The sequence below is a fragment of the Ursus americanus genome, chromosome 11 (genome assembly GCF_024610735.1).
Source record: "Ursus americanus isolate L20-20 chromosome 11, mUrsAme1.1.p, whole genome shotgun sequence".
In the NCBI taxonomy this organism is placed as follows: Eukaryota; Metazoa; Chordata; class Mammalia; order Carnivora; family Ursidae; genus Ursus; species Ursus americanus.
The window spans coordinates 22,972,733-22,998,369 of NC_142137.1; the positions used below are offsets into that span (position 1 = coordinate 22,972,733).

At 45.4% G+C, this 25,637-nt stretch overlaps 1 protein-coding gene and 1 long non-coding RNA gene across 5 annotated transcripts in view; one reads left to right on the plus strand and one right to left on the minus strand.

Annotated features, from left to right (window-relative positions):
• Positions 1–25,637, minus strand: part of PREP (prolyl endopeptidase) — a 111,776-nt gene that overhangs the window by 10,756 nt on the left and 75,383 nt on the right. For all 4 annotated transcript variants that reach the window (XM_045806975.2, XM_045806974.2, XM_087865346.1 and 1 more), the window contains one exon: positions 1,771–1,907. In XM_045806975.2, coding sequence (XP_045662931.1) covers positions 1,771–1,907 — 137 coding nt within the window. The remainder of the gene's footprint in view (positions 1–1,770; positions 1,908–25,637) is intronic.
• LOC123798523 (uncharacterized) lies at positions 20,968–25,043 on the plus strand. Its single transcript, XR_006781352.2, has 4 exons — positions 20,968–21,392; positions 22,974–23,037; positions 24,274–24,630; positions 25,029–25,043. It is a non-coding gene; the product is annotated as an uncharacterized LOC123798523 (long non-coding RNA).

Consider the following 25,637-nt stretch of genomic DNA (forward strand, 5'->3'; position numbering starts at 1 on the left):
GACTGAGTGCCGATTTCCTGGGTCTTGAGGATGCAGAGAAAAGGAGAGCTGGGAGAGGTGATCATACCACACAACCGGATTGGCCAAACAGATTTTCCATCGGTTGGTCTTCTCATCAACATTGTTCACGCACCCCTCACGGTCTCTACGGAAGCTCCCAGCATATCTGCTGGGTTCTGGGATAAAAATGGTACAGGGCCCCTTCCTTACTCATCTCTCAAGTCCCAGTGGAGCAGGATTAATAACTACTTGTACAAATGAACAAAGACGAGCAGTCTTAGCTATAGATCTGCTCAGAAATCAGGGTGGTCTCCATGCAAGACCCCCTGGAGGGACTAAGGGAAGTGGGGCTCATGATGCAAGACTCCTAACTTGTTCACGAAATGACACACATGCTCATAGGCCCTACACTCAGCCTCACCATGACCTGGACCTGAAGCTTGAATTTCATCACTTTGAGTGATAAAGGGCAAACAATGACACGTTTTAGTTTTTGTTTTAAGGATTAGCTTAACCTAAAGAACGAACAGGTATTGGTTTGCATTCTTAGACTGATCAGCACAGAATAAATATGGCATATGGTTTAACCACACAGACACAGACATACGAACGAGACAGCAAAGCTGACTCCCTGGGTAACTGGCCGGAGGTGGGCAGCCGCTCTGTGGCTCAGGCCGTGCCCTGAATACTGGCTGGTGTGGAGGAAACACCGCGGACGTAGAGCGCCACCGTTGCTGCACAGGAATGAGGAACCGCCACTGCTCCACGCTTTTACCTGGTTTCCCTTCAACGTACCCGTGTGATGATACCTCACAAATCTTCTGGAAATAGTGTCTGCATGATGATTTTACAAGTTCATCAGCTGCTCACTGACAAAAGGATAGCCAGACATCCAAGGCAGCTCACGATTTGGCTATAAGCTACTGCGGGGCAGGGACCGTGTTTCACACCTCCCCAAATCCTGAAAGGCTCGAAACAAAGCAGCAGTTTCCCTGTCTTCATGTTAGGGGCAGGGCAGCCAGCTGAATCTACTCTGAATTTATGTCCTGGGAGTCACCAGTCCATACATTTCTCCCGAATGGGACCAGATTTCATATGAGGCTCTATTTAGAAGCTGGCTCATGGCGGTCTTGCTGGGGGGAGACTCGTTTTTACTAAAAATGCTCAACGCAAATTCCATTTTATACTGTGAATGGGATGGTATAGCCAAGTTTGCAAATAACTGACAGAAGATATTTATTTGAATAACAGCAAATGTGGCAATGCAGATTTCCCCCCCTGAACCATACTTATTGGGAAATAATCACGTAAACAGCTTACAATGGATGAAGTAATAGCACATACAGAAAGTACACTTGTGGCTGAATGTTAAGATGGTCTATTTTAAAACTTGGTGCTGCTGAAAAATATAACCAGTAGCTGAAAAATCATTCCCTCTGAAGAGAATGCTGAGGGCAGTGGCAGGACAGCCAATGACCACCACTGCAGGGATGAGCTTCCTTCCGTCCATACCTCAGCTGACGCGCCCCTTCTGTAGCCTCAGCGTCTCGTTCTCAAACAACCTATTCACTGGTGACACAACACCAGCTTGTCGTGATCCTGAAATTCCTGACCAAAAGGGCACGTACTTAACACACAGTCCTGCCCCTCCACAAAAAAAAGCAAGAAATATACAGTTACATACATTTGAAACATTGAGTTAGTGCACTAGTCTCTGGTTTCTTCCCACATCACAGCCACGCCGAAGCTCCGGGAGCCTTCTGCGCTTACCTGTAGTTGGGCGTGATGGATATGTTGAAGCCGCCGTAGCCGTACAGGAAAGCAGGATGAGAGCCGTCCAACTTGATGCCCTTTTTATGCACAATGAACATTGGGATCTTTGTGCCATCCTTGCTGGGGTAGAAAATCTAGAACAAAAGAGAGAACAGATTTAGTATCAGTTAACGCTTGCTTGCTTTCAGATGGGAGAAACGTGCAGGTAGCCAGTCCCCTGGGTACCTGACGTGAAGCATCTTTCAGTTTTAAGGAGACTTTGTGGAGTAAAGTGTTGGAAAGTAGGGAGACCTGAATTTGAATTCTTACTCCACAAGTATCTAATTAGGTTACCGTGGGTAAGCCATTTATCATCTTTGGCCTCAGTTCTTCAGCCCTAAATGGGGCCATTGTGCCCACCACACGGAACACAGAAGAGAACAGGTGTTCTCACGTTAAGATACTCTTCATTTTTCTGTGTTCAGCTATTATTAAGAAAATGTTAACCACTACAAAATATGCATTAGGTGAGAGAGAACAAGAACAAGGAAAGCCTATTATTCCTAAAGACATTTTCTCCAGCATTTTTTTATAAGTAGGCTCCGCACCCAGCATGGAGCCCAACGTGGGGCCTGAACTCACGACCCTGAGGTTAAGACCCGAGCTGAGACCAAGAGTCAGATGCCCAACTGACTGAGCCACCCAGGCACCCCATTCTTCAGCATTTTTAATTAAAGCTCATGACACCTGCCAGAGTCTGGGCAACCTTGGGCAAGTTCAGTCAACATTTCTATATTCATTGCTTCTCTATGGATAAAAAGAGTGAGAGAAAAAGAATAAGAAAGAGAACACTGAATGCTAATCAAGTGATAAGCCACCAAAAGCAGATAATGGTTTCTTCCAGACAGAAAATCTGTAAATAGTTTTTCTCTTTGGGCAAACATGGTGTCTTTACCCCAAGTGATACCTGGAAAGTGTTCCCACTCAGAAACATCTTGCTGACCTCCCATGTTATACTCAAGGACATAAGCCTTCGCACTTAGTGTGGTTTGGAGCCATATTCTATCCAAAGCTTTTTACGGTAGCAGTTCTACTGTAGAAAGTTGCCACAAAGTCCTTGGAAGTCAACGGGGGTTGGGAGGTGGGGGAGTGGGGGTTCAGACTTAGCGAAAAGCACTACAAGGCCACAGTAAATGCCTGCAAGCTCGGTAGTTTCCTGAAACCCGCCAAGAAAAAGTAGCGAAAGAAAGCATTTGTTTCTGACTTTGGAGAGAAATACTGAGAGAGATGTACATTTGGGAGTTCAGGAATCATGGAGAATACTTACTCCTCAGGATTCAAAACTATCAGAAGGGACCCACACTTTTGTTTAAAGCTGTTAGTGGCTGCCAGTTAGCAGCCTCTAATAGAGTGGAACTGTGTGGGTGGTTCGAGTAAATGCAGAGTGAGAGGAACAAGTTCCAAGTCATTGGCTGGGGCTAATGAGTTCAAATACAGGGTCTTCAGCTCAGACGTGGGGAGAATTTGGAGCACGCCAACCACAGAAGGAGCAGGAGAGCAAACTGTCTCACATGATCCTACCTGAAACGAAGCCTCTGATCAAAAATCATGTTCCCTCCAGCTTAAACCTATCCTCAAACCCCTGCCCCGGCACCCCCTCTGTGGTCCGGCTCACCCGCCCACAACACCCCCCTCTGCGCCCTGCTCTTCGCCCAGCCAGCAGGGCTGATGCACCTCTCCTCGCCACTCAGCTGGCTCTCCTGTTCCCAAAGTGCCCCATCCTGGTGCTCTAGGACAGTGTGGCTCCCCTGTCCCACTGCTCTTGCTTCCGCCTGGAGATCTCCAATGCCTGCGAGTCAGTGCGCAAGTCTCCCTCCCCCATCTGGCTCCAGGACAGAGGAATCCTTTTAGAACACCAGCAGAAGCACAAAGTCCCCTTCACGCCCGTCTTGCAAAAATATATCCAAGCTGAAGTTGGTATGGTTCAGATGTTAAAATAACACCATTTTGAACACTGTCCAAAAGCGAAAGGGCACTGTGAAGATGATTACAATAAAATCAACTTCGAGAAAGCTCCTTACAAGAAGGCTATTTCAGACTTGAATATACACACCACGTGAATACGTATGTATACAGTTCACCACATCTCTACACGCACACACACACACACACACACACACACACTCGTGCTCTAGGCCATTTCCATTTATGGCATGGCAATTGATAATAAACCTTCAATAGAAGGCCAAATTGAATCCTGAGTCTTTTCGTAACCACGGAAGGAATCCACGTGAACATTTTAGAAACATGCATCACACACAGCCCAGCCATCTTCCATCACGCACTGTCTACTTCTGTGACTTAACTGGAACTGCTTTCCTCTTGAAGCCACTTCCTTCAAAGCTTTTCTTCAAGAGGCTTTGGGGTGTCTTTCCCACTGCTCTGGATTTGTTTGGTTAGGAAGAAAAGCTAGCCAACTCCCTATTTCCATTTGCTTCCTAAACCTGGCCAAACCAAAAAGCTCCCCTTCAGAACCTCTCTAGTGGTGCTTGAAACTCACCGGCTGGGCCTAAGCATCTAAGACGAACATGTTAAAAATACAGTTTCCCAGACGGCATTCCCAGAAGTTCCAATTCTACAGGTGTGGGCTGGAGCGCTCAAGGCTGCAGATTTAGCCTGTCTCCTACCTTCTCTGGCACAGGTGGATCGGGGCTCAAAACTAGTCACACCATTTGCTTTTATCACTCCCTGTATCCTTGTCAATTATATCAACGAAAACCAGGTGTTTCCCCACAATCCTTGATATTTCAATATGCGACCCTACACTTCTCTCCCCCCAGTTCTCATGCGATTTTCTTCAGTGACTTTAACAATGAAATTGACAACCTGTCCAGCATCCTGTCCTTACAGATGCCTGAATGTCTTACTGTCCAATCTTAGCTTCCACAGCACCCTGGCCACTTGCTCATTCGAACATTTGCTGGGTGTCTATCACGGGCCAGGCCCTGGATGTAAAGATGAATTTGAGCTGGCTAACCCCTTCCCTCACGGGCCTTAGGGTGTACGGAGACAAGCCAGCAAGCACGACAAACACCCATGACCTTGGCTCTGTCTTTGCCCTGAGATCCTGAAACTCTGTGCAAGGAACGCTGACGGCCCCGCCGTGATTCCAACCTGTTCTTCCGCCACTTCCTTCCCTTCCTTACTCCTCAGGTATCTGCTTTGTTGTTTTTAACTCTTTATCACAACATTCAGTCCCTCATATTCTCTCTGGCTCTGTCAGCCTTGGGCTCGAGACCCTTAGGCAGCCCTCTCGGTGTCACGAATGCCTGAAGTCCTCTAATTCTAACGGAAGCCACTGGATTCCTTCTCCTCCTCCAGGGTGTTGGCACTCAGAAAATGCCAGCTCACTTCACTGCAAATTAGTAATACCTCACGGGCTCTGAACTTAGGCTTTATGTCAGTTTTCTCCTTTCCCTAAATGAATTCCTTATGTTCTCCTCCTTTTCCTCCCTCTGTCTTTCCTAAATGTCTCCCTTATACCCTTTTTTGTTCTGAAATCAATTCCAGAGTAGCTGTTTCCAACACTTTCCGTCTTCTTCCATTCCCAGCACCACCCATTTGCATCCCCTACTCTTTGTCTTGCCTGTTGTCATAGAGGCCATCTGCTTGGAGTCCTTAGAAAACCTTCTGCCAACTTCACTCACCCCCTACAACCCCAGGGAAACACTCGGCCTTGATTCTAGTCCTTGCCAATCCCACCACCATCACACTTCCGACTACCACAACGTTTTCTTTTTGTATTTTCTCCCTTTCCTTGGCATGCAAACACACTCAGATTTCTCCTATCCTATAAAACAAAAAACCAAAACCTTTTGCATTGCCCTGCTTGCCCCTCAAGCTAAATTTCCATCTCCCTCTTCCTTCCTGATGACACATCTCCACGGTAACCTACACCCACAGCTCATGCCTTCTGACCTCATTCACCACTGGTGGTAAAGTGGTGTCTTTACCACCCACTTTTTTTTTTTTTTAAAGATTATTTCTTTGAAAGAGAGTGCAAGAGCGAGCAAGCAGGGGGAAGGGCAGAGGGAAAGAATATTTCAAGCAGACTCCATGCTGAGTGTGGACTCCTACGTGGGCTCGATCCCTTGACCCCAAGATCATGACCTGAGCTGGAACCAAGAGTCAGATGCTCAACTGCCTGAGTCACCCAGGTGCCCTAGCTTTATCACCAGTCTTAAAGGGCATCAGTGAACGTTTCTGTCCTTCTCCTTACCCCTCCATCTTCATCCCTGTCCCGGTGGTGCATGTCCTTCCCGAGTTTTTCCTAAGTTTATAGAGACACATCTATTCTCACATATTCACGCACACACACAGGTTACTGTCATGTGGTGATGCATGGAGTCGGGCTAACACTGGCCTACAACATAGCTCTCCTCACACAGCAAGACATCATGGGTTTTTGTCCATGTTAAAACTCCCAGATTTACCCCATTAAAACAAAACACACACACGTGCACACACACACACACACACACACACGAAAAACCAAACCAAAAAACCCAAAAAACCCAAACCAAACAAAAACAGGTGCTTGATATTTCACTGTATGAATGTGCACAAATGCATCTAATCATCTGCTTACTGGTGGGTATTCAGGCTATTCTGTTTTTTCTCTTAACAATGATGGGATAAATCTCATATATTCATGCTATGATTTATAGGATATATATTCGCAGACATGAGACTGCCAGATCAAACTCTATGTGCATTTAAAAATTCAATACATTCAATACAAGTAATTCTGTAAAAATGGTGTATCAACCTAAGTCCCTAGTGACAGTGATTACCTAAGTGTCCATTTCTTATCAGCAGTGGATGTTAAAATGGATTTTAATTTCTGTTAGTCTAACAAACATTACCATTTCATTATTGCTTTAAGATTATTTTTGAATTCAAAAATATTTTCATCCATTTATTGATTTTATGTCTCTTCCTCAGAAAATAAAACATACATGTTCTTTCATTGTGTTACTTTTCTGATTAGTTTATAAAACTCTTCTTACATCAAGGTAACTTTTTTTCTGTCAAGGTTTGTTTGTATCTCTTCCCCGTCTATAATCTGTCTTTTAACTTTCTTTGTGGAATCTTGAATATACATACTGCATAGATAGGAGTTTCTCACCCCAAGTTATAAAAATATTTGTCTATATTTTCATTTCAAATTTTTACATTTATATCTGTAATCCAAATGGGAGTTTATTTTTGCATATGGTCTTTCCCCTGAAGACCAACTATCACGTACCACTCACTGAAGGATTAATGCCACTTTTGAATTGGTTCCTTCCCAGGCCTCATCTGTTTCAATTTCTATCTGGCAACTGCTTCTTTGGCTTCCTGGGTGGAGTAGTTCTTTGGTTCTTTTTTATTTCTCCAATTCTTTTTCAACCTTCCTAATTGATCCATTACTAGCTCTTCTTCCTCCCGCCACCTGCAACTGTGTTGCAATTTTCTATACTTGGTCTTCTTTTTTCTGCAAGTCCCCCCTCTGCCATTCTCAGAGAGCTCTAATAAATCACTCTGTGCTCAGGACCTTCAAGTCCACATGTGCAGGCCCCTGTGAGGGGCTGTGATCTCCCAGGGGGGTGGCCCGTCTACCTCTCCACGTCACCATGCCCCGATATCCCTGGGGACATGCTCCTCCTCGGGGCTCTCCCTCATTTCTTTCTCTTCTCAGCCACTTGACTGCCAACTCTCAGAATCCTATCTTGTGCCAAGGACCCCACACCTGGGCACCCATTCAGTCCTTCCAGTTCCCACAGCCAGGCCTCTCCTCTCCCATTTGCACTGGCAAGCCTGCTCAGGATTCCCTCCTGCATGAGCCTCAAAGCCAGCCGGTCTCCCTGACGCCTCACATTTGTGAAAGTGGAGTTGTGGTAGGAAGAGTAGAACCTTAAACTATTATTAGTCACATACAAAAATTATAATGTAATATATATAAAAAAATACAGAAGCCATTAGTGCTTTATGAGTAGACAACTGCCAAGCTTAAATCCATGTGTTATTTTTCCGTTATTCAATAGTTCACTGCCACCACAATACTTCAGCTCAAGTTAAAAAGCAAAACAACTTACTCCCTGCCCCCCATACTTGTAACCAAATAAGAGAGAGCTGGCGATACACATCCATTGTTTTTGAGCGTCCACTGTGGCCACAGCCCTTGAATAGAATGCCAGAGCTGTTACGGGATCCTTAATGGACAGGAAGACAAAGTGCTCGCACAGGATCTAACGGGCAGCCACCTGAGCAATCGAGAAAGTCTGTGTCATCCAGGGCTAATGGCTCGTCATGTGAAGCTGATGGGCCCTGCCTTCCCCCTTCTTGTGCCAGCAGCAGAGCAGATAGGTTGTGCCATACAGCCAGCTCAGCAAAGAGCCCGTGATGCCAACGTTAACAACGGGGTCTGTCCCCTGGCACACACCTTCGCCTTAACAGACCGCAAGTCCTGCCAGAGATCCTGTGGCAGAGAGCCTTTGGAAGCACCTGTGAGATCTCGGAGGAGCGTCTGCTTTAGCATGTTTCCACATGAAATCTTCGAGCCACGCCACGAGGAAAAACCAACATCATGACAGCAATTCAAAGCCACCGTTCGTTCTAAACATTAGTGAGCTGGCCAAAGGTTGCTCAAACTCTGTACTGAGCAAGCTTCCCTCCTTGATCGTATTTTTCCCCCTTTAAGACTTAAATTCTTCATTTTGGAGACCCTCACAGCAGTGTAACAATGTTACTCCACATCTCCAACCAAGAGCATTCAGCACAGCAAGGCAGTACCCTCTGGGAAGCCCACTCGTTTCTTCATAGAGGACAGTGATGGGTCTTTCCCAAGCAGTCCCAAGACTGTGGCACTTCGTACAAAAATGCTGGTGTCAGTTCTTTCTCAGCCGGGGAGTTAATAAGATTATCTCAAATTCTGGAATTTACAATGTTTTAGATACAAGGAGAGATTGTCACTCTGGGACTTCACAAACTGGTTACCCTCTTATTATACAAATGACAAACCTGAGATCAGTCAAGATAAGACAGCTGCCAAGGTGACAATGCTAGTTATGGAAAATCACCACCATGGTCTCCTAAGTCCCTGGTCCAGGGTTTTTCTCCTACTCTTTTTTTTTTTTTTTTTTTTTAAAGATTTTATTTATTTATTTGACAGAGATAGAGACAGCCAGCGAGAGAGGGAACACAAGCAGGGGGACTGGGAGAGGAAGAAGCAGGCTCCCAGCGGAGGAGCCTGATGTGGGGCTCGATCCCATAACGCTGGGATCACGCCCTGAGCCGAAGGCAGACGCTTAACCGCTGTGCCACCCAGGCGCCCCTTTTTCTCCTACTCTTATCACAAAGTAATTCACTCTACGGTATTACTTCCTTGTAAATATCTTTATTGGGTGTAACTGTGTAAAATTTTGCAAATGTTAGAAGCTTTGGCACTGATTTAATAGATTTTTTTTCCCTCAAGACAATAATCACCAGTCTCTAGGAAATCCAGGGGACAAATATTCTGCCAGAGATACAGTGATTTATTTGCTTTTCTGTTTTTGTTGCCCTCTTGAAAAGGAGACTCATTCAAGCATGTCAAAAGCCATATTTCAGATACAGAGGTTATTATATTTACTTTTTTTTTTTTTAAAGCAAAATAAGTCTGCGTGGAAAGATGATCCTTCTCCAAACAGTCATCAGTGTTACCATCTTGAAGACAGATTAAAATAATAAAAAAGCCCGGTATATCCTGCAATGCCATTCTACTAAAAAAAATCGTCTCAATATTTTTAAAAGGTGTAACAGACACAATTAACTTCACAAATGAAACAAATGCTTTAGACAATCATAAAGCGAGCAACCCCCATTTTCTAAGGAATCAATTAAATTTAAAGCAGCTTCCAATTTTGCATATTTTGGCCCATATTCTAATGAATGATTATTTACCAGATAAGAGCTCACAGATCCTTGAGTTGAAGTCTTTAAATTAAAAAACTACTGAAGGAAGGAAAGAGAGACAAAGGGTTTACACTTATGTAAAGCATATAGTAAAACATGTCAGAAATGACCACCCCTTATTATCAAGCATGACTTCCAGAGGCATCACCAAATATAAAGCAATGCTACTCTGGAGCTGGGCTTTGGCATGAGATGACAGTCACGGAATACATGTCTGGCTGTCCTAACAGGTGAACCTGGTTTGAGATAGATGAAATAAAAACATCTTCCTTTAAAGGAAAAAAGCAGAGCAAGGAAACCTAAGAAATCAAGGAAACATTACCGTTCTTCAAGCGAATGACATCAGTCATGAAGAGACCATGACTACTGAAATGATTACTTTTCTTGAAATGAACACACTTAGTAGTAAGATCAATTTTGCTGAGACATTCAAACATGGGCAACCACAGAAGTTTCTGAAAACAATCAATCTTCAACCCCAGATTTGTTCTCATTCAGGTTTGGTGCTATCTGAGGCAAATGCCAGCACTCTCATTATCCCCAGTAAAGGGACATGCTTGCATATGAAAGATGAAGGTAAAGTGCAAAGGGCAAGCCCTTCGGTGAGAAGAATGTCTGGTGATAGCAGCTCCTTCCTAATTTTAGGGCCTGATAGGTTTAAAGGAGAATGTTCATGAAAGGGTGTTGAGCTTCCCTTTTTATCAGAGTTGACAGAGGCACTTGTGTGGCCTGTGCTAAGTGTGGCAAACACATGTGACGAGGAGCAGAGCTGCTCAGAAATCTCATGGTCAACACAAGCAGGGTCAAGACATTCCACTGCCCAAAGAACCAGGCAGAAAGCAACCGTTGCGCCTCCATTACCTTGTAAAGCAAGTATAGGGAGAGCTTCGGAGGGTTTCGAGGGGGTGCTGCACATTTCTGTCCTGTGCTTAGGTTAAAAATACCTGCCAGGCATTAGAAAGTCACCGTCCTATCTATTTTCCAGGCGTTTAACTTTGGAGAAGTGGGGAGGAGTTTAAGAGTCACCGTTGGGCAGAAAATATAAAGGGAAATTTCTATTCCAGATACTTTTCCTTTGCTTTTCAAAGGATGGCCAGTTTTCTAACCGTGGAACTTTAAAAACTCCTGGGGGGGGGCACCTCAATAACAGCAGCGTCAGTCTATTTAAGAAATCTACTTTAATTTTTGGTCCATTTCTTGAGCATCAACACCGTGCTAAGTGCTCTGCTGACTGTCTCTGCAGAAATGCCTCAGCTCTCCAAGGCTAGGCCATCTGTTCTTTGGAAGAATAAACCTATTCCAAGTTCCAAACTGTGGAGCAAGAAGTGAAACAGAAATGGGAAGGTGCTGAACACAAGGGAAGAAAGACAGTGGCCCACGTGGATCGTGGCACTTTGATGAGTTTGGCTGGAGTCTGGAAACTTTCGGGGCTGTGATGAGTAAATAGGACTGGATCGCAGACCATAATCGCCATCTTCACTTCCACTGATCTGACCTCTTTGTGGTCAAGGCCCACATAGTCAGACATTCTCCTAAAATGGAAGGATCTGCCTGCCTGCACAGGTTCAGGGAAAGCCGCCTGTGTATTTTTTTTTTTTTTTAAGATTTTATTTATTTGACAGACAGAGAGAGACAGCCAGCGAGAGAGGAACACAGGCAGGGGGAGTGGGAGAGGAAGAAGCAGGCTCCCAGCGGAGGAGCCCAATGCGGGGCTCGATCCCAGAACGCCGGGATCACGCCCTGAGCCAAAGGCAGACGCTTAACGACTGCGCCACCCAGGCGCCCCAGCCGCCTGTGTATTTTAATGGGCACTGCTTCTCGGGGTGAGCTCACAGAACGCATCAAGTGCGGGCAACGAGGCTCACTACAGGGGCGCTGGGGTGGCACGTCAAACGTACATGTGTTTGTTTTGCTCTTTATGAAAACAGTGTGAGGAGTCCATCATCAGGGGAGCCCTGCACTGCTCGCATTCAGTGAACATCTGATGAATGAATAAGCAAGTCAGCACTGCACATTAAACACTCTTTCTGCTCCCCCCAAACCCTGCTGGCTTGCTTCAGTTCTTGAGGCTCAGAGGCACGTCCTCCCTGCCCACCCAGAGGAAGGCCCTGCCTTCTAACAGGATTCCTGCTTCCAATCTTTGGGCATTTGTTGCCAGATTAATCTCCCTAAGATTAAAAACAACAGAGATCTCCCTAAGATTAAAAACCTTCCTTTTGATCTAGGTCACTCCCGTACTGACAACATGCAATACCTCCCCATCCTCTATAAAAGGAGGTCCACGTTTTAGACCAGCCATTAAATATCTCCACTGTCTACCTTCAACCCTTCTGAACCCTTCCCAACCGCAACTGTCCTCTCCACTGAAACTGCCATTTGCATCTCCAGATCCCTGAAGTCACCAGGCCTTAGAGACTAAAGCACAACTGGAAAAAAAAAATTCACTGGCTCTTACGAATTCACTTATTTGACCCCCCTCCAGCCCCCAGCCAGTGTAGGCACCCCTAAAGCTGTATCTCAGCAGGTTCAACCCTTGCTTGGCTAGTTCTAGTAGAAGAAAGAAATTCACAGCACCGCAGACAGCAGCTCATTTCACTGGGAGCCTCTCTCACTGTTAGAAAGTCCTTCCTTACCTGAAAATGTCAAAATAAATGAAAACACAGGAACAAAAGTCAGCCAAGGCTCTGGAGACAGAACCCAGTGATAGTAAATTTCCATATAAACTATCAACTAAAGTTCTGTACATTAAAAGAAAAAGTACTAAAGTGCCCCCCAGTAGGTTTCTACATTTTTCACAATAGGATTTTCCTCAGTCCTTAGGTCAAAATAGATGTTACTTATTTTACTTGATTTGTTTAAAACACTTTAATAGTTCTTACCATGAACCAAGCACTATTCTAAGGAGTTTATAAATATTCCCTCATTTAATCCACATATGAGGTTTATACCACGAAGGGCCCCATTTTGGGGGGAGGGGGGTCACTCTGACCAAGAGAAGTAACTCGTCCAGGTCATATATCCTGGGAGTGATGGAGTCAAGATTTGTACCTGGGCTGACTGACTCCACACTCCATGCTGTCAGTCACTAGGAACAAAGGGTCAGCAAAGCCCCCGAACCCCCTCCAGGGCCCCCTTCCTGAACCTCCTGTTCACAGCTGTGGTGCCATCATGTGTCTGTGTGTGTCTGTGGACCTCTCTGTATCCAGCACGGTGCCTAGAAGACAGCGAGCACTTAGAAAACAAGTCTGGATCACTGCATAAATAAACACGCAAACCGGACACCACGCTGCGATCAAACAACTCACAAGAAGGTATTTCGAGTGGCAGTGCCCTGAAAAAAACTATAAAATAAAGCGGTCTAGACTCTGGCACCAAAATGCTTATAAGCTGAAAAGGAATAAAATACAAATTAACTCTGGTTGAGGCACTCAAGAGACTGGATAAGGTTACAAATTTCCAACTTATTACTAATGAAAAATATTTAACATCTGACATTTTATGTGTAGCCGTTCATCTATTAATTTAGCAATGCCACGGTGGACGAGCTTTATGGCTCCGAAACGGTTTAGTTATGGTAATTTACTGCATGAGATTGCACCTGCGTCATAAAAACCCAGGAAGAATATTTGAAATCAATTTCAAATTCTCATTAACTCAAAACTATGGTGGACCACTTATTTATTTTACTGCCTTAGAAAAATAAAATTAATAAGCAAAATGTTGACATGACAAACTCTGGCCAGAATGTTCAGTCACAGAAGAGAACCAGCCACACAGCTTTAAGGCTCTGTGGCTGGTAGCTCTGCAGGCCTTAAAAGGCTGGACTATGAGAGAGACAGATGTTGGTGAGGAGAAAGGAAAGCAGTGTTTGTGCAATCAAGCAGCTCCTGGGGGGGGGGGGGGGCGCTGAACCAGAACTGCTCGCAGCCGAGAGTGGCCCTGAATCGAGGGCAGCACAGACAAAAGCCCCCCAGCCAGGACGCTGGCACAACTGTCCAATTACCATCTTTTTGTCTATCTATCCAAGTTGGGAAAGGGAGATGCAGCAAAACACTGCGAGGAGCAAATGCACATAGCATCATTTCACTGCGGGAAAATGAATGACTGGAATACTGAAGAGGGGAATTTGGAAGTAAGATTCTCTGGCATAAAGACGTTTATGTATGGGGGTTTCTGCTGCACACCTCCAACGCTGCTAGTACACTGATCCGCTTCTACCTGGAGTCTCTCAGGCCAATGCAAATCACCAAAACAAAGGCCTCGGAGAGTCAGAGGTGGGCAAAACCCATCCTGGATGATTTCGGGTTGCTTAAAGGACAATCGTTAAGAAGCTCACTTGCACCACAGTGCATTTCACTCCCCCACGCTGGGAAACGTGGAGCCAGAAATGGACTCACGCTGGTGCAGGCGGGCTGCACGGAGGTGGTCAATGGGAAGACACAGAAGGAGAGGCTTCCAGGAGCATCACAGACAGCCACTGGGGGCAACTCACCAGGGGATGGAAAAGAGGAAGGGGAGCAAATGAACGCAAATCACAAGGTTCAGAAATCCTGCTACAAAGCTACAAGCACAACTTCTTTGATTTACATTCTGTGCTTGGCTGTGTGAAATGTTTCGTATTTGTGCAGTACAATAACAGTAGCAGAAATCTTACCAGTGGAACTGTGTATCACTTTTTTCTTTTTTGATGGCTATGAAATGCCTCCCACCACCGTGTTCACCCCAGCACTATCATGATAGAGAGATCTTGTCTATTCATTTTCAGATGCTTTAAACGTGGAAATGGTGTAATTTTAAGTATGCATACACACACACCTTTTTATTATCACTTGTAATCAAGGCATTAAGGTAGTGAAATATCAAAGTCTAAGGAAAATGAACGTTTCAGATGAATAATCGATTCATGTTCATGGAAGATCTGGAAAAGAACACTGTGCTGTTCTGATGATAGATGGCATTCACGATGGCGGGTGGGGAACATTTGATGACTGTGAAGCATCAGGGGGGTGTGCAGAAAAGCTGGCTACAAAACCAGCACACTGCGGACAGAAACTTTCATCTAGTGAATTCTGTGTACTATCTCTACTGCCTAGTAATTAACAGGCAAAGCCCAGGGCTGCAAGGAGGCTCCTCTTTCCCAGACGGCTAGGCTTAGCGGCTCCACTCACGGCCTCTTCAGTCTACTGCTTTCCTGGCCACCTCCCCAGTCCTTAAATGTTACTGCTCCCTTTCGTCCTCCTTCCCCTCCATACACACCACCAGAGGGTTTGATCTGAGCCCAGGTGCTCACTGACCCCCACCATGGCCAGCCTTCATGACTCTCCTGACTCCTGACCCTAATTCTCTGAGCACCTGACAAATGCTATATAGGTATCCAGCACAGTCCCTTTCAAGGGCTCCCCACTGTCCAGGGGATAAAATCTCACCCCACCTGGGTGCATACCAGGCCCTTACAGTTTTGACCTGTCTGCATCTCCAGGCTCACCTCCTGCTGGTGGGGTGCAGCCCTGGTGTTGGGGAGACCTCTGCTTGTGTACAAGCTCTCCTCCCTCCTGTGTCCTTCCCCTGTCTACCCGAAGCTCCTTTCCTGGAAGCCCTCCAGGGACAGTCTTAGATGTTCCTCCACATCTGGGCTCTCACAGGACCTGGGATCACCTTTCATAGAGTTTCTCCCAACATCAAATTGCTACAAATGTTTGATCACACCATTTCACCTAGTAAATTCTATCCTACCTTATAGTCCCAGCACTGCCGGATACAAGGCAGCAGCTTGATAAACGTTTGTGAAATAATTATTTTTTTTATTTATACCATCTTCTCATTTAGAAATTCCATTTTATTTAAATTAGTATTATTATAACTATCACTGCCTTAGGCATCCCTCCGGCTTCTCCCTGGGAGGCACTGGGACTTTGGGGCTCTGGCTTAGACAAACACAGCAAGGGAATACGTTACAAGAAACACGAACAATGAAGAGAAGAACCATACATACAAATCAATAAAACTATGGAGGAGTGAAGAAGGAAAGGGAAAGGGAGTGCATGAAATACGAGAGGCTGCTTTAGAAAACATGTTAGAAAAGCCAAAAGCCAAAGGAAGAGAATTAAGCTTCCAAAGTCTGAAAGCATTAATTAAAAAACCCAAATGATCACATACTCTCATAAAACACAGCAAGGAATCCTGGTCAACTGAATTTACACGTCAGTAGAATTGCCTTCTCATTGCTCAGCTTGTCTAAAAGTTTCCCAGACACTTGCAAGAAAACAAAATAATAAATGTGTACCAGGAAGATATTTAAAAAATTAACTTTGATGCTCTAAAAGGAAGAGGATTATTTCCTGCTTTGGTCACAGACTATGACCCGAAATACACTTAAAGACTAGATCACACAGAAATTCCACAGAAGTACAGATGGTAACAAACATCCGTTTTCTGACACCATTTGCTGGTTTTGAATAGAAATTACCTTTGGAGGGGAGAGGGAGCTGGTCCCATCGAAATTTTACAGAAAGGGAATGATCCATTCACATAGGTTTCTGGCAGTGATAACTAGATAATTTCAGACTGCATCATTTATCAAGACTTCTCTTATTCATTTGCCAAATATATACATGTATCTGCTCTGGGCTCTGGGGACATAGCAGTGGGGAAAACCACTTTCTGAAGGGAAGACAGAGGGACACATAAACAAATGGAGAGACAAAGCTGGATGCCAGGACGACGGGATGGGGCAGGGCTGCTATCTGACTGGGGAGGGAGAGGAGGGAGCTCTGATCAGTACAGTGGAGGTAAACGAAGGAGCGGGGGTGAAGGGTCCAGGCAGAGGAAGGAAGCAGAGCTGCAGCACGGGGAGCGCACATGGACCTGTGCGGGCAGAGCGAGGCAGCCAGCGTGACTGCAGAAGAGTGCCCAGCAGGAGGGGACAGGGGCCAGGCCGGGGTCGGGGGAGGCCTGTGGGCATTACTCCCAGGCTGGTCAACGGGCAGACAAATGCAATCAAAAGGGATATGCAATTTATGAAGAAGCCACATTATCCTGTGAAACGACAGCCAACCGTCTTTTCCTTTGGACCACGGATCTCAGAACTGGCCGCTCTGCCTGCTGATACTGACCCCAGCCAGGAGGTTGGCCCGCTAATGTGTCGAGAGTAACATAAATCATTCCCAGCCACTGACACCACCATGAAATCTCAGTATTGTGGGGGTAACGTGTTTGCGGGAGACCTGTCACGGCGAGGGAAGAGTTCTATTTCTCCACCGAAGGAAGGGTACCGTAGTTGAGCAGAGAGCCCCAGTTTCTGTGGCTGGCCCCACAGATCGGGCCGGCCCGGGAATGTGGAGGAGAGAGCGGCCACAGTCACCCTCTCCAGCCAGAGCTCTGCTCGCCGGACGTGGCCGGCAGGGGTAAGGCGGCGCCAGAGTGGGTGCATGGGAAGACCGAGAAGGAAGACAGTGCCGGCTATGCTGCCTGCCCAGGGGTCACTGGTGCTGCGGGCAGCGTCCTCCTGCCCTCCTCTGACCGACTAGCGGGGCCTGATGCAAGTTCCTGCATGCAGACGGGTCCACAGGGGCGTGATGGAGGCCCGAGAGCTCGGGCAGAATTCCGAAAGGCCTGATGGCAGCAGACCTGTGAGGCGAGACGGCACACGTGAGCCGCAGCTCCCAGCAGCTCAGCCAAGCAGGAGCCCCCTGGCAGTGCTTATGTTCTTCATTAAGTAAAGTAGGAAAACACACGTTACTTAAAACACTGTGTTCAGGACACAAACTCTCCTATAATTTTGAGTCCACCAGAAAAAATAATGCCTGTGGAGAAAATAATAGGTAATGCCTTACTAAGATTTCTAGAGCCGCTTATATTTTTAAAGAAAATATTTGGAAAATGAAAGCTTAAAAATAATGGAATGGATTTTTACTGACAGAATTTCAGGTGCTGTGGTCAAAGATGGGGCCAGGGGCAGAGGAAACAACGTGGATGGAACTACAGGGTATTATGCTAAGCGAAATAAGTCAGTCTGAGAAAGACAAATACCATATGATTTCACTCATATGTGGAATTTAGGAACAAAACAGATGAACATAGGGGAAGAGATGGAAAAATAAAATGAGAAATAAAAACAGAGAGGGAGGCAAACTGTAAGAGACTCTAAACTATAGAGACCAAACTGAGGGTTGATGGAAGGAAGTGTATGGGGGATGGGCTAGATGAGTGATGGGCATTAAGGAGGGTTCTTGTGATGATAAGCACTGGGTGTAACATGTAAATGATGAATCTATATTTTACTCCGGCAACCAATACTACACTACATATAAACTAACTAAAATTTAAATAAAAACATGAAACTAAACATCTCCACTTGGTTAGTTCCCTATCTACAAAAGAAGATAGAGAATTCAGGCCCTAAGAGGTCTCACAGAAGGAAAGTAAGGAGCTGGCTTCCTTCCTCACAGAATGGAGGGAATGTCCCTCCTACGAAGGCCAGGCCTTCCACCAGGGCTTGGAACCCTCCCACCCTCTCAAGGAACTTGGCTCCTGGGGTGGTTCCCTCCTACTGGCCAACCCATCAACACACCACAACAGTCTGGTTTCTCCCCCCTTCATAAGACAGCCCATTGACCTTGTACACGCCTATCACCTCATGCAATTCAACTTCTCAAGACTGTCTACACACACGGCTCCCCACCTCCCTCTCCCTACCTCCCTTCTCCCTGATCTTGAACAACACACTGCCACAAAAGCTATGGAAGGCTCCATCTATAAAATGTTCTATGAAGTTAAAATCTGATTTTTTGGATTGATTCGTTTTCTTAGCACAGCTGTATTCTACAGCAAGAAAATGAAAAATCTGAAAAGTAATCTGAAGGAGGAAGAAGAAGGGGAGGGTAGGAAGACAAACCACAGTTGTTAAAAGACAGAGATGTGCAGTTAGCCTACCAAGGATTATTTTTTTAAAAAAAATTTTTTAAAGTTTAAAAATATAAGCTTTTCAGATTACAGCATTAACACAAGACTGTTCTAACTAGACTCATAATGCAATACAACAACGTACGAAAAGCAAAGCTAATCCCCCAATCCCTCAATAACATCCCCCCCTCAAGAAACCACATATGTCTTCTCTGCTCTTCTTCAATATACCCTGTTCAGCCACCAGTCGGCCCCACTGCTCCTGGAAGTGCTCGTCAAGATCACCAATGAATCCACCCAGTCAAATCCAAGAACTCTTCTTCTTTCCTTATTTGACCAATCACACTGAGTGTTGTCTGCCACCGCCTCCTTCTAACACCCTTTCCTTGACGTCCTGCTCCCCCGGTCTGCACTTTGCTGGCTTTTCTCGTACCTCCCTGGCTACTGCTTCTGGGACTCCCCTGCTGGCTCTTCCTCCTGCAGCTAACGCCTGGCGGTGGGGCTCCTCAGGGTGCAGTCCTGACCCTCCCTCATTCTACTCCATGTCATTCTGTCCTTGCCCCAGATCTAAACAACACACTGACACTGAAGATGCCCATGCTTATAAGTCCGACTCAGATCTCTCCTTTGAGCCTGAGACTCAAATATCCAGTCCATACCTGACATTGCCACTGGCTGACAATGTAACACAAACTTGATACGTCCAAAATATTCGCCCTCCCAGACATGTCCTCCCTGACCCACTGCCAACAACTTGATACATGGTACCAGCTGCTCAGATTCCAAATCTCGGAGTCATTCTTGATGTGTCCCTCCTCCTCTCCCCTCCACGTGCAACCCGAGTGCGTCCTGTTGATTCTACCTTCCAGGTATTTTCCAAACCCACCCTTCCTCGTGTCCACAGTCTCTCCCTTAGTCTAGGCCACCTTATGTCTTCCAGCAATCTCTACAGCTACATCTGCCCCTTCCATCTATTCCCCATAAAATGGAAGACAGCTTTCTTAAACCAGAACATGTCCCATTCCAGTATAAGACCCTGCAAGGGCTCCCACTGCACTTGGGATCCCTAACAAACCCCAGCACATCCATGAGGTTCTGCCTTCCCTCGCTTACCACACCAGTCCTCTCTCAGGTCCTCTCTGAGGCCAAGCGCTTCGTTCTCAGGGTCTTTGCTCTAACAGCTGGTCTGCTCTCCCCACATCTCCACTTGGTTAGTTCCCTTGCACATCACCTTTATGTTTCCACTAACGTAACCCAAGGGCACTCTGGTTGACCACTCATTTCTGGCCCTACTTATTTTACTCACGGCCCTTCCCCCAACTTGCAATCTTCACGTTTATTTTCTGTTCACTTGTGTTGTTTTGTTTTTTGGGGGTTTTTTGGTTGTTGTTTTCTTTCTGTCTATACTCCTCTAAAGACCACAGCTCTCTAGATCACTGTTTAACATGATGCCTGGCACAGAGTAAATTCTTAAAAAACACACAGATTGGATGAATGAAAGTGGTTCTCTTCCCCATCCCACCTCCCCACAACAGTGCTGACCAATTTCTGATGGCAGGTAAGGAAGACACCTGTTGGCAGCTGTAGATGGACTACAGGAAGAGTGGAAGTCTAGGCAGGGGAGCATAGGTGGCGCCAGCAACGCCCCACGACACCCCTTGGTCCCTCCTACCTCTGCAGATTCTGAGCGATGGTTCAAAGTCGGCACTTCAACAGTCAAATCTGCAGATTCTCTAGCAAAGCACCAGCCACAGTTTAGAGTATTTATACTCTTCTCTGATCTTTTCCAAATATTTAAATTAGCTATATGCACATTAACCTTTGGAGCTGAACTAGCTATATCCTATGCAAAACACGGAAGGCTTCAGGGTCCTGATGAAGGCCGCACATACACAGTGATTTTTACTACACCCTAAATGGTTTTCTGTTTGAGAGTCTATTTCAGAATTACCCACTACCCACCTCGGGATGGAAGAGCATATTCTCTGTTTAAAAATATATTTACATGCATATGAATATCGATATCTACTCATATACATACACATGTAGACAAACGAATGCAGCTGCAGGCAGGGAGGACCCAAGGTTGGTCAGGTATGACTTAACTCAGCAGAATGAACTAGCAGATGATTTTAAATGTATAAGAATTGATATGGGCTGCATTTATCAACACAGCCTGAGTAGATGATGTACATTTCCTTCTTTCAAGCCATTAAACCAAGGTGAGCAATGAAGCTTTCTCCAGGATCTTAATAAAGCCACAGAGTTTTCTATCAGTTCCTACAGGAAGACCTAGAACCACCTACTTCCAGGTACTCAACAGCTGAACTGGGACAACTAGGAAGAAGCTGGCCGAGCTCCTCAGGGCTGACAGCACTGGCTACGCCACTGTGTGATTAGAGACAAGTCATCTGACTTCCCTACACCGCAGCCTCTTTACCTCGAGAAAGGAAGTCATGAAAGTCCTGACTGTGTGAAGAAAGGAGAGAAGGCACGGAGAGCAGGGGCACGTGGCCTGGCACAGGGAGTGCCCACATCCGTGCTCTGCTTCCAAGTAACAGCACACTCTCCCCTTCCCCTGTCTTTTGCTTCTGACTGAGTTTCCCATGGTAGGAACAAGAAGAGAAGCTTCTACAGAAGTTGGGACTTGGCTGAGTACTCACAATGTATAGAATTTCAGAAAATGCGGTAAAGAAAATGAACAGTGCGACGATGAAGCATGGAGGAAGGAGAGCCAGGCAGAGGTAAGCATGCATATGGTGGGCAAGGACTTGGTTGGGAGTTGAGCCCTGACGGTGCCGAGTAGTTGGAGTGGGGACTTGGGGCAGCAAGCAGCACTTTTGCGGGGCTGGATCAAAGAGGGCATCAAGAGTTGGGGAGAGGAGCTCAGACTTAACACAGACAATGACTAGGAACCTATGCGTGTCCCTGTTTAGTACCCTCACGATGCCTTTTTTTTTTTTTTTAATATTTTATTTATTTGACAGAGATAGAGACAGCCAGCGAGAGAGGGAACACAAGCAGGGGGAGTGGGAGAGGAAGAAGCAGGCTCATAGCGGAGGAGCCTGATATGGGGCTCGATCTCATAACGCCGGGATCACGCCCTGAGCCGAAAGCAGACGCTTAACCGCTGTGCCACCCAGGCGCCCCCCTCACAATGCCTTCTAATTGGCGATATTTTGCCTTCATGTTTATCACTATTACAACATTTCTCATCTACCACTTACGCTTAGTCAGCACTTGGCGTGAATAGAGAATGATCGTCTACTTCTCTAAGCCCAGGTCAAGGTATACTTGACCCCAATCAAAAGGTCATACTTATGGAAATGGCACACGTTTCCTTCCTTCTTCACAGACCAATGAAGTTAGACCATAACGGTTTTTCCTCCAGGGAGTTAATGGAACATCTGCAGCGCCAGGTCTATTTTTACTCAGTCTCTCATCCATCGGCCATCAGTGTAATGTAGGCAAAGGGGAGGGGCGGGAGGAACTATGTAGCAGGTGGAGAGACCACACTAAGCTCCTATGTTCTCTTCTCCCCATCTGCCCTAAGGATAGAGCAGAGCAGGAAGCCAAAGAACACTTATCTAGGTGACAGCCTACATAAAGACATACCCCTGGGGTTTAGGGGTGATATTATCACAGAAAAGGAGAAAAATTACTCCAACTCTCTCCCATCAAGACTTCGCAGTGCAGAGAAAACCTAAGCAATTTTCAGATTCCAGTTTCTAGACATCCACCTAATCCTATTAAATTTAACCTAACTTCACCCATTAAGAAGGCAGAAATGATGGACAGACTCTGGAACGGGTGTACTTCTCTAAAAAAAAGCAATTGAGAAGGTCTGCTTTGGGCATAGAAGTGACTTTTTGGGTTCACTGTACAAGCCAAGGTCTTGGGCTAGCACTTCCAAAATGAATCGGAGGGTAGTCTTCTGAATTTGAGTTTGAAGCAACCTGATGCCAGTATTGGCATTAGTGCCAACCCCTGAGTAAAGATGTTGGGGGCAGTCTAGCAGAGATAAGATGACAAAAGCAAAACCATAAACACCTCAAGTTTTATTTCACTTTTAAGTGGAGTTTCAGGCTGCCGTGTGGTGACCAACATTTAAGACTTACCTAAAACTCCTCCGATTGTATGTATATGTGTGTGAATATATAATATATACATAAATGGATAAGGAAATGAGAATCTCCATTAACATGCAACAAGGAGATTAGAAGTGAACACTAAAATAAATCGTATTTATAAGCAAATTTTAAAATGTATTTATGGGCCCTTAGTGTCTCCCCTTTCACACACAGAGTATTTTTATTGTTTAACAGGTTCCATAAGAGTTTACAAAGAAATCGCTGGATACTTACATGAAGCAGAAACGTACTTTTAGAGGTAAGCAGGCATAGGAATTTAGAAGCCTTTTAGTCTAATTTATTTTAGAGGTGAAAAAAACAATAACTGAGCTATACAGTGTGCAATAATTCATCCTGATAACGAAGCATGCAGACCAGCACAACTCCGGAGCTCTGCATTCTAGTCTCGGCTCTGCCACTTCTTTACACTGTTACCTTTGTTTAAACACATCAATTTTTAGTTTCCTCATCTGTAAAATGAGAAGTCTCAAGTATATGAACCCTAATGTATATGCAACTGGAACACAACTTTGTCTGCAGCCCCAAATTAGCGGGAGAATAGATCACCCAGGAAAAAGCAAAGAGGCGGCTATGAAATTGGAGACGTGACCCCCTCCCCAAAGGGATCTGTGCTATGCTTCCATTCTAATGAGGAGGTCCTGCAAGGATGGCCTGTGTCCACATCCTTCACAGGAGGGTGGTTGGGAGTTGGTTTTCCCAGGCAAGAAGACTGTAGCATGCAGTCAAACACCTGGAGAACCATCTGGACCTAGCTTACCTGGCTTCCTCATCCTGCCAGAGATAACCTCTTACACTTCGTCTTGATTCTAATTCTCATAGAGTCCCATCTTACCTTGCATTACACTTCTGCTAATGTCAAGACCAGAGTTCAAGAAATACATAACTCATGTTCTGGAAGCAATATTAAAGGTCTTTCTTAACGGGAGAAGAGCCTCTTTAAAGGGTGCTTCTCTCTTTGTAGTACATGATTTCTGCTGTCTGTAATTACAATATTTGAATATTCACCTTTTTCAGACTTTTTCTAATACTGACCCCGAGGTTTAGGTACCTGGCCACCAGGTGGCGTTTGGGTTCCTTGATCTCAGGGTCCACACCAAATTTTTTTTTAGATTTTTATTTTTTAATTTGAGCGAGAACAAGAGCGAGAGAGAGAGAGTGAGCACAAGCAGGGGGAGTGGCAGGGAGAAGGGGAAGCAGACTCCCCGCTGAGCAGCGAGCCCAACACAAGGCCCAATCCCAGGACCCTGGGATCATGACCTGAGCCTAAGGTAGACGCTTAGTTAACCAACCGGGCCACCCAGGTGCCCCACCCACACCAAAAATTTTTGCCAAAGTCCTGTTTTGTCTTGTGTGACAGACTGCTAGTTGTCCCCCAATGTCTATTCCCCTGTTTCATCGATAAAAAGGGCCCAATTTACGTGCGCACATTTTTTTTCTGGAACTAAAACTACATCTGTAAACCTCTTTGCACTAGGTGTGGCCAAATGAGTACTTTTTCGCCAATAAGATGAAAGCAGACAGAATGTTGTCACCTTCAGCAAACATGCTTCTAAAACCGCTGACAAGGACCTTCCCTCCCCCACTTCGCTCTTCTTCCCAATGGCTGCCTCCCTGTTGGCTAGAAAGTGGATATAACGTGGCTGGATGGCCAGCAGCGTTTGAGGACCATGAAGAGATGCTGGGAACAGAAGCCACGTGGGAAGAAGCAGCAAGAAAGCAGAGCAGGAGCTTGGATTCCTCCCACCTTAGATACCAAGTCGGCCCTGAATTGATTCCTCCTGCGCTTCTTTTCTCTGAGAGGAAAATAAATGTCTCTCTTCTTTAACCCATGGTAATTTTGATGTTTCCTGTTGCTCATAGCTGAATCTAATCTGAATAACATACCTTGAGATTCAGATTCATTTTTATTTTTTTAAACACTTAGCCCATTATTTAAGAGAAGGAGAGGAGGGTCAGAAGGAGAGGGAGAAGCGGACTCCACACTGAGTGCGGAGCCTGACATGGGGCTCCATCCCAGGATCCTGGGATCGTGACCTGAGCTAAAACCAAGGGTCGGGTGCTTAACTGACGGAGCCACCCAGGCACCCCAAGATTCAAATTCATATTTAAAGACAAAAAATTATTAAAATGACAAAAGTACCTTTTGCACACACACCATTCATAGAGGATACCATGCTACTGACTCAGTTCTGATAAGAAGGAAGTTACTTGCTACTTTGTTTCCTATAGGATAATGAAACAGGACATTCTTTTCCTAAGACCATATTCTAGCAAGGAGCTGGAGCTAATTATTAGCACTGAGTAATCGGAAATCTACCCACCTGCACATCAGCAAAGCTCAGTAACCTGTGACTTTTAATGGATCTCCAAAGCCATGACTCTTAGAACAAGGTAAACAAAATTTGAATCTATTTAAGTGGCTTTATTACATATGACAGCAAACTCAGTATTATCTGTAGATATCTGATACATTACAATGTACAGATAAATGTAATGTAGCTTGTAATGTACAAATTACAAATTTTGTGTGTACTTAGGAAGAACAAATCTCCAATGAGTATAGCTGTCACCTATGTACTGAATTTACACGTAGCCTGATCTCTGACATTTAGGGCCTCTAATACAATAAAGAACAATAAATCTAGATGGCCTTCTAGGAAGTGAATCTGAGCCATTCAAACAGAATCAACACCTGCTAACTCATTAACGTCTCAGCAAAATAAGCTGAGCAAATATGCCTGCTGCTGAGTCACCACCGTGTCCCCCAGGACAGCCAAGCAATAGGGCTTCTTTTTCCTGGCCGCCCTCCTCAGGCTCTCAGTCACCAGGGTGGGTTCA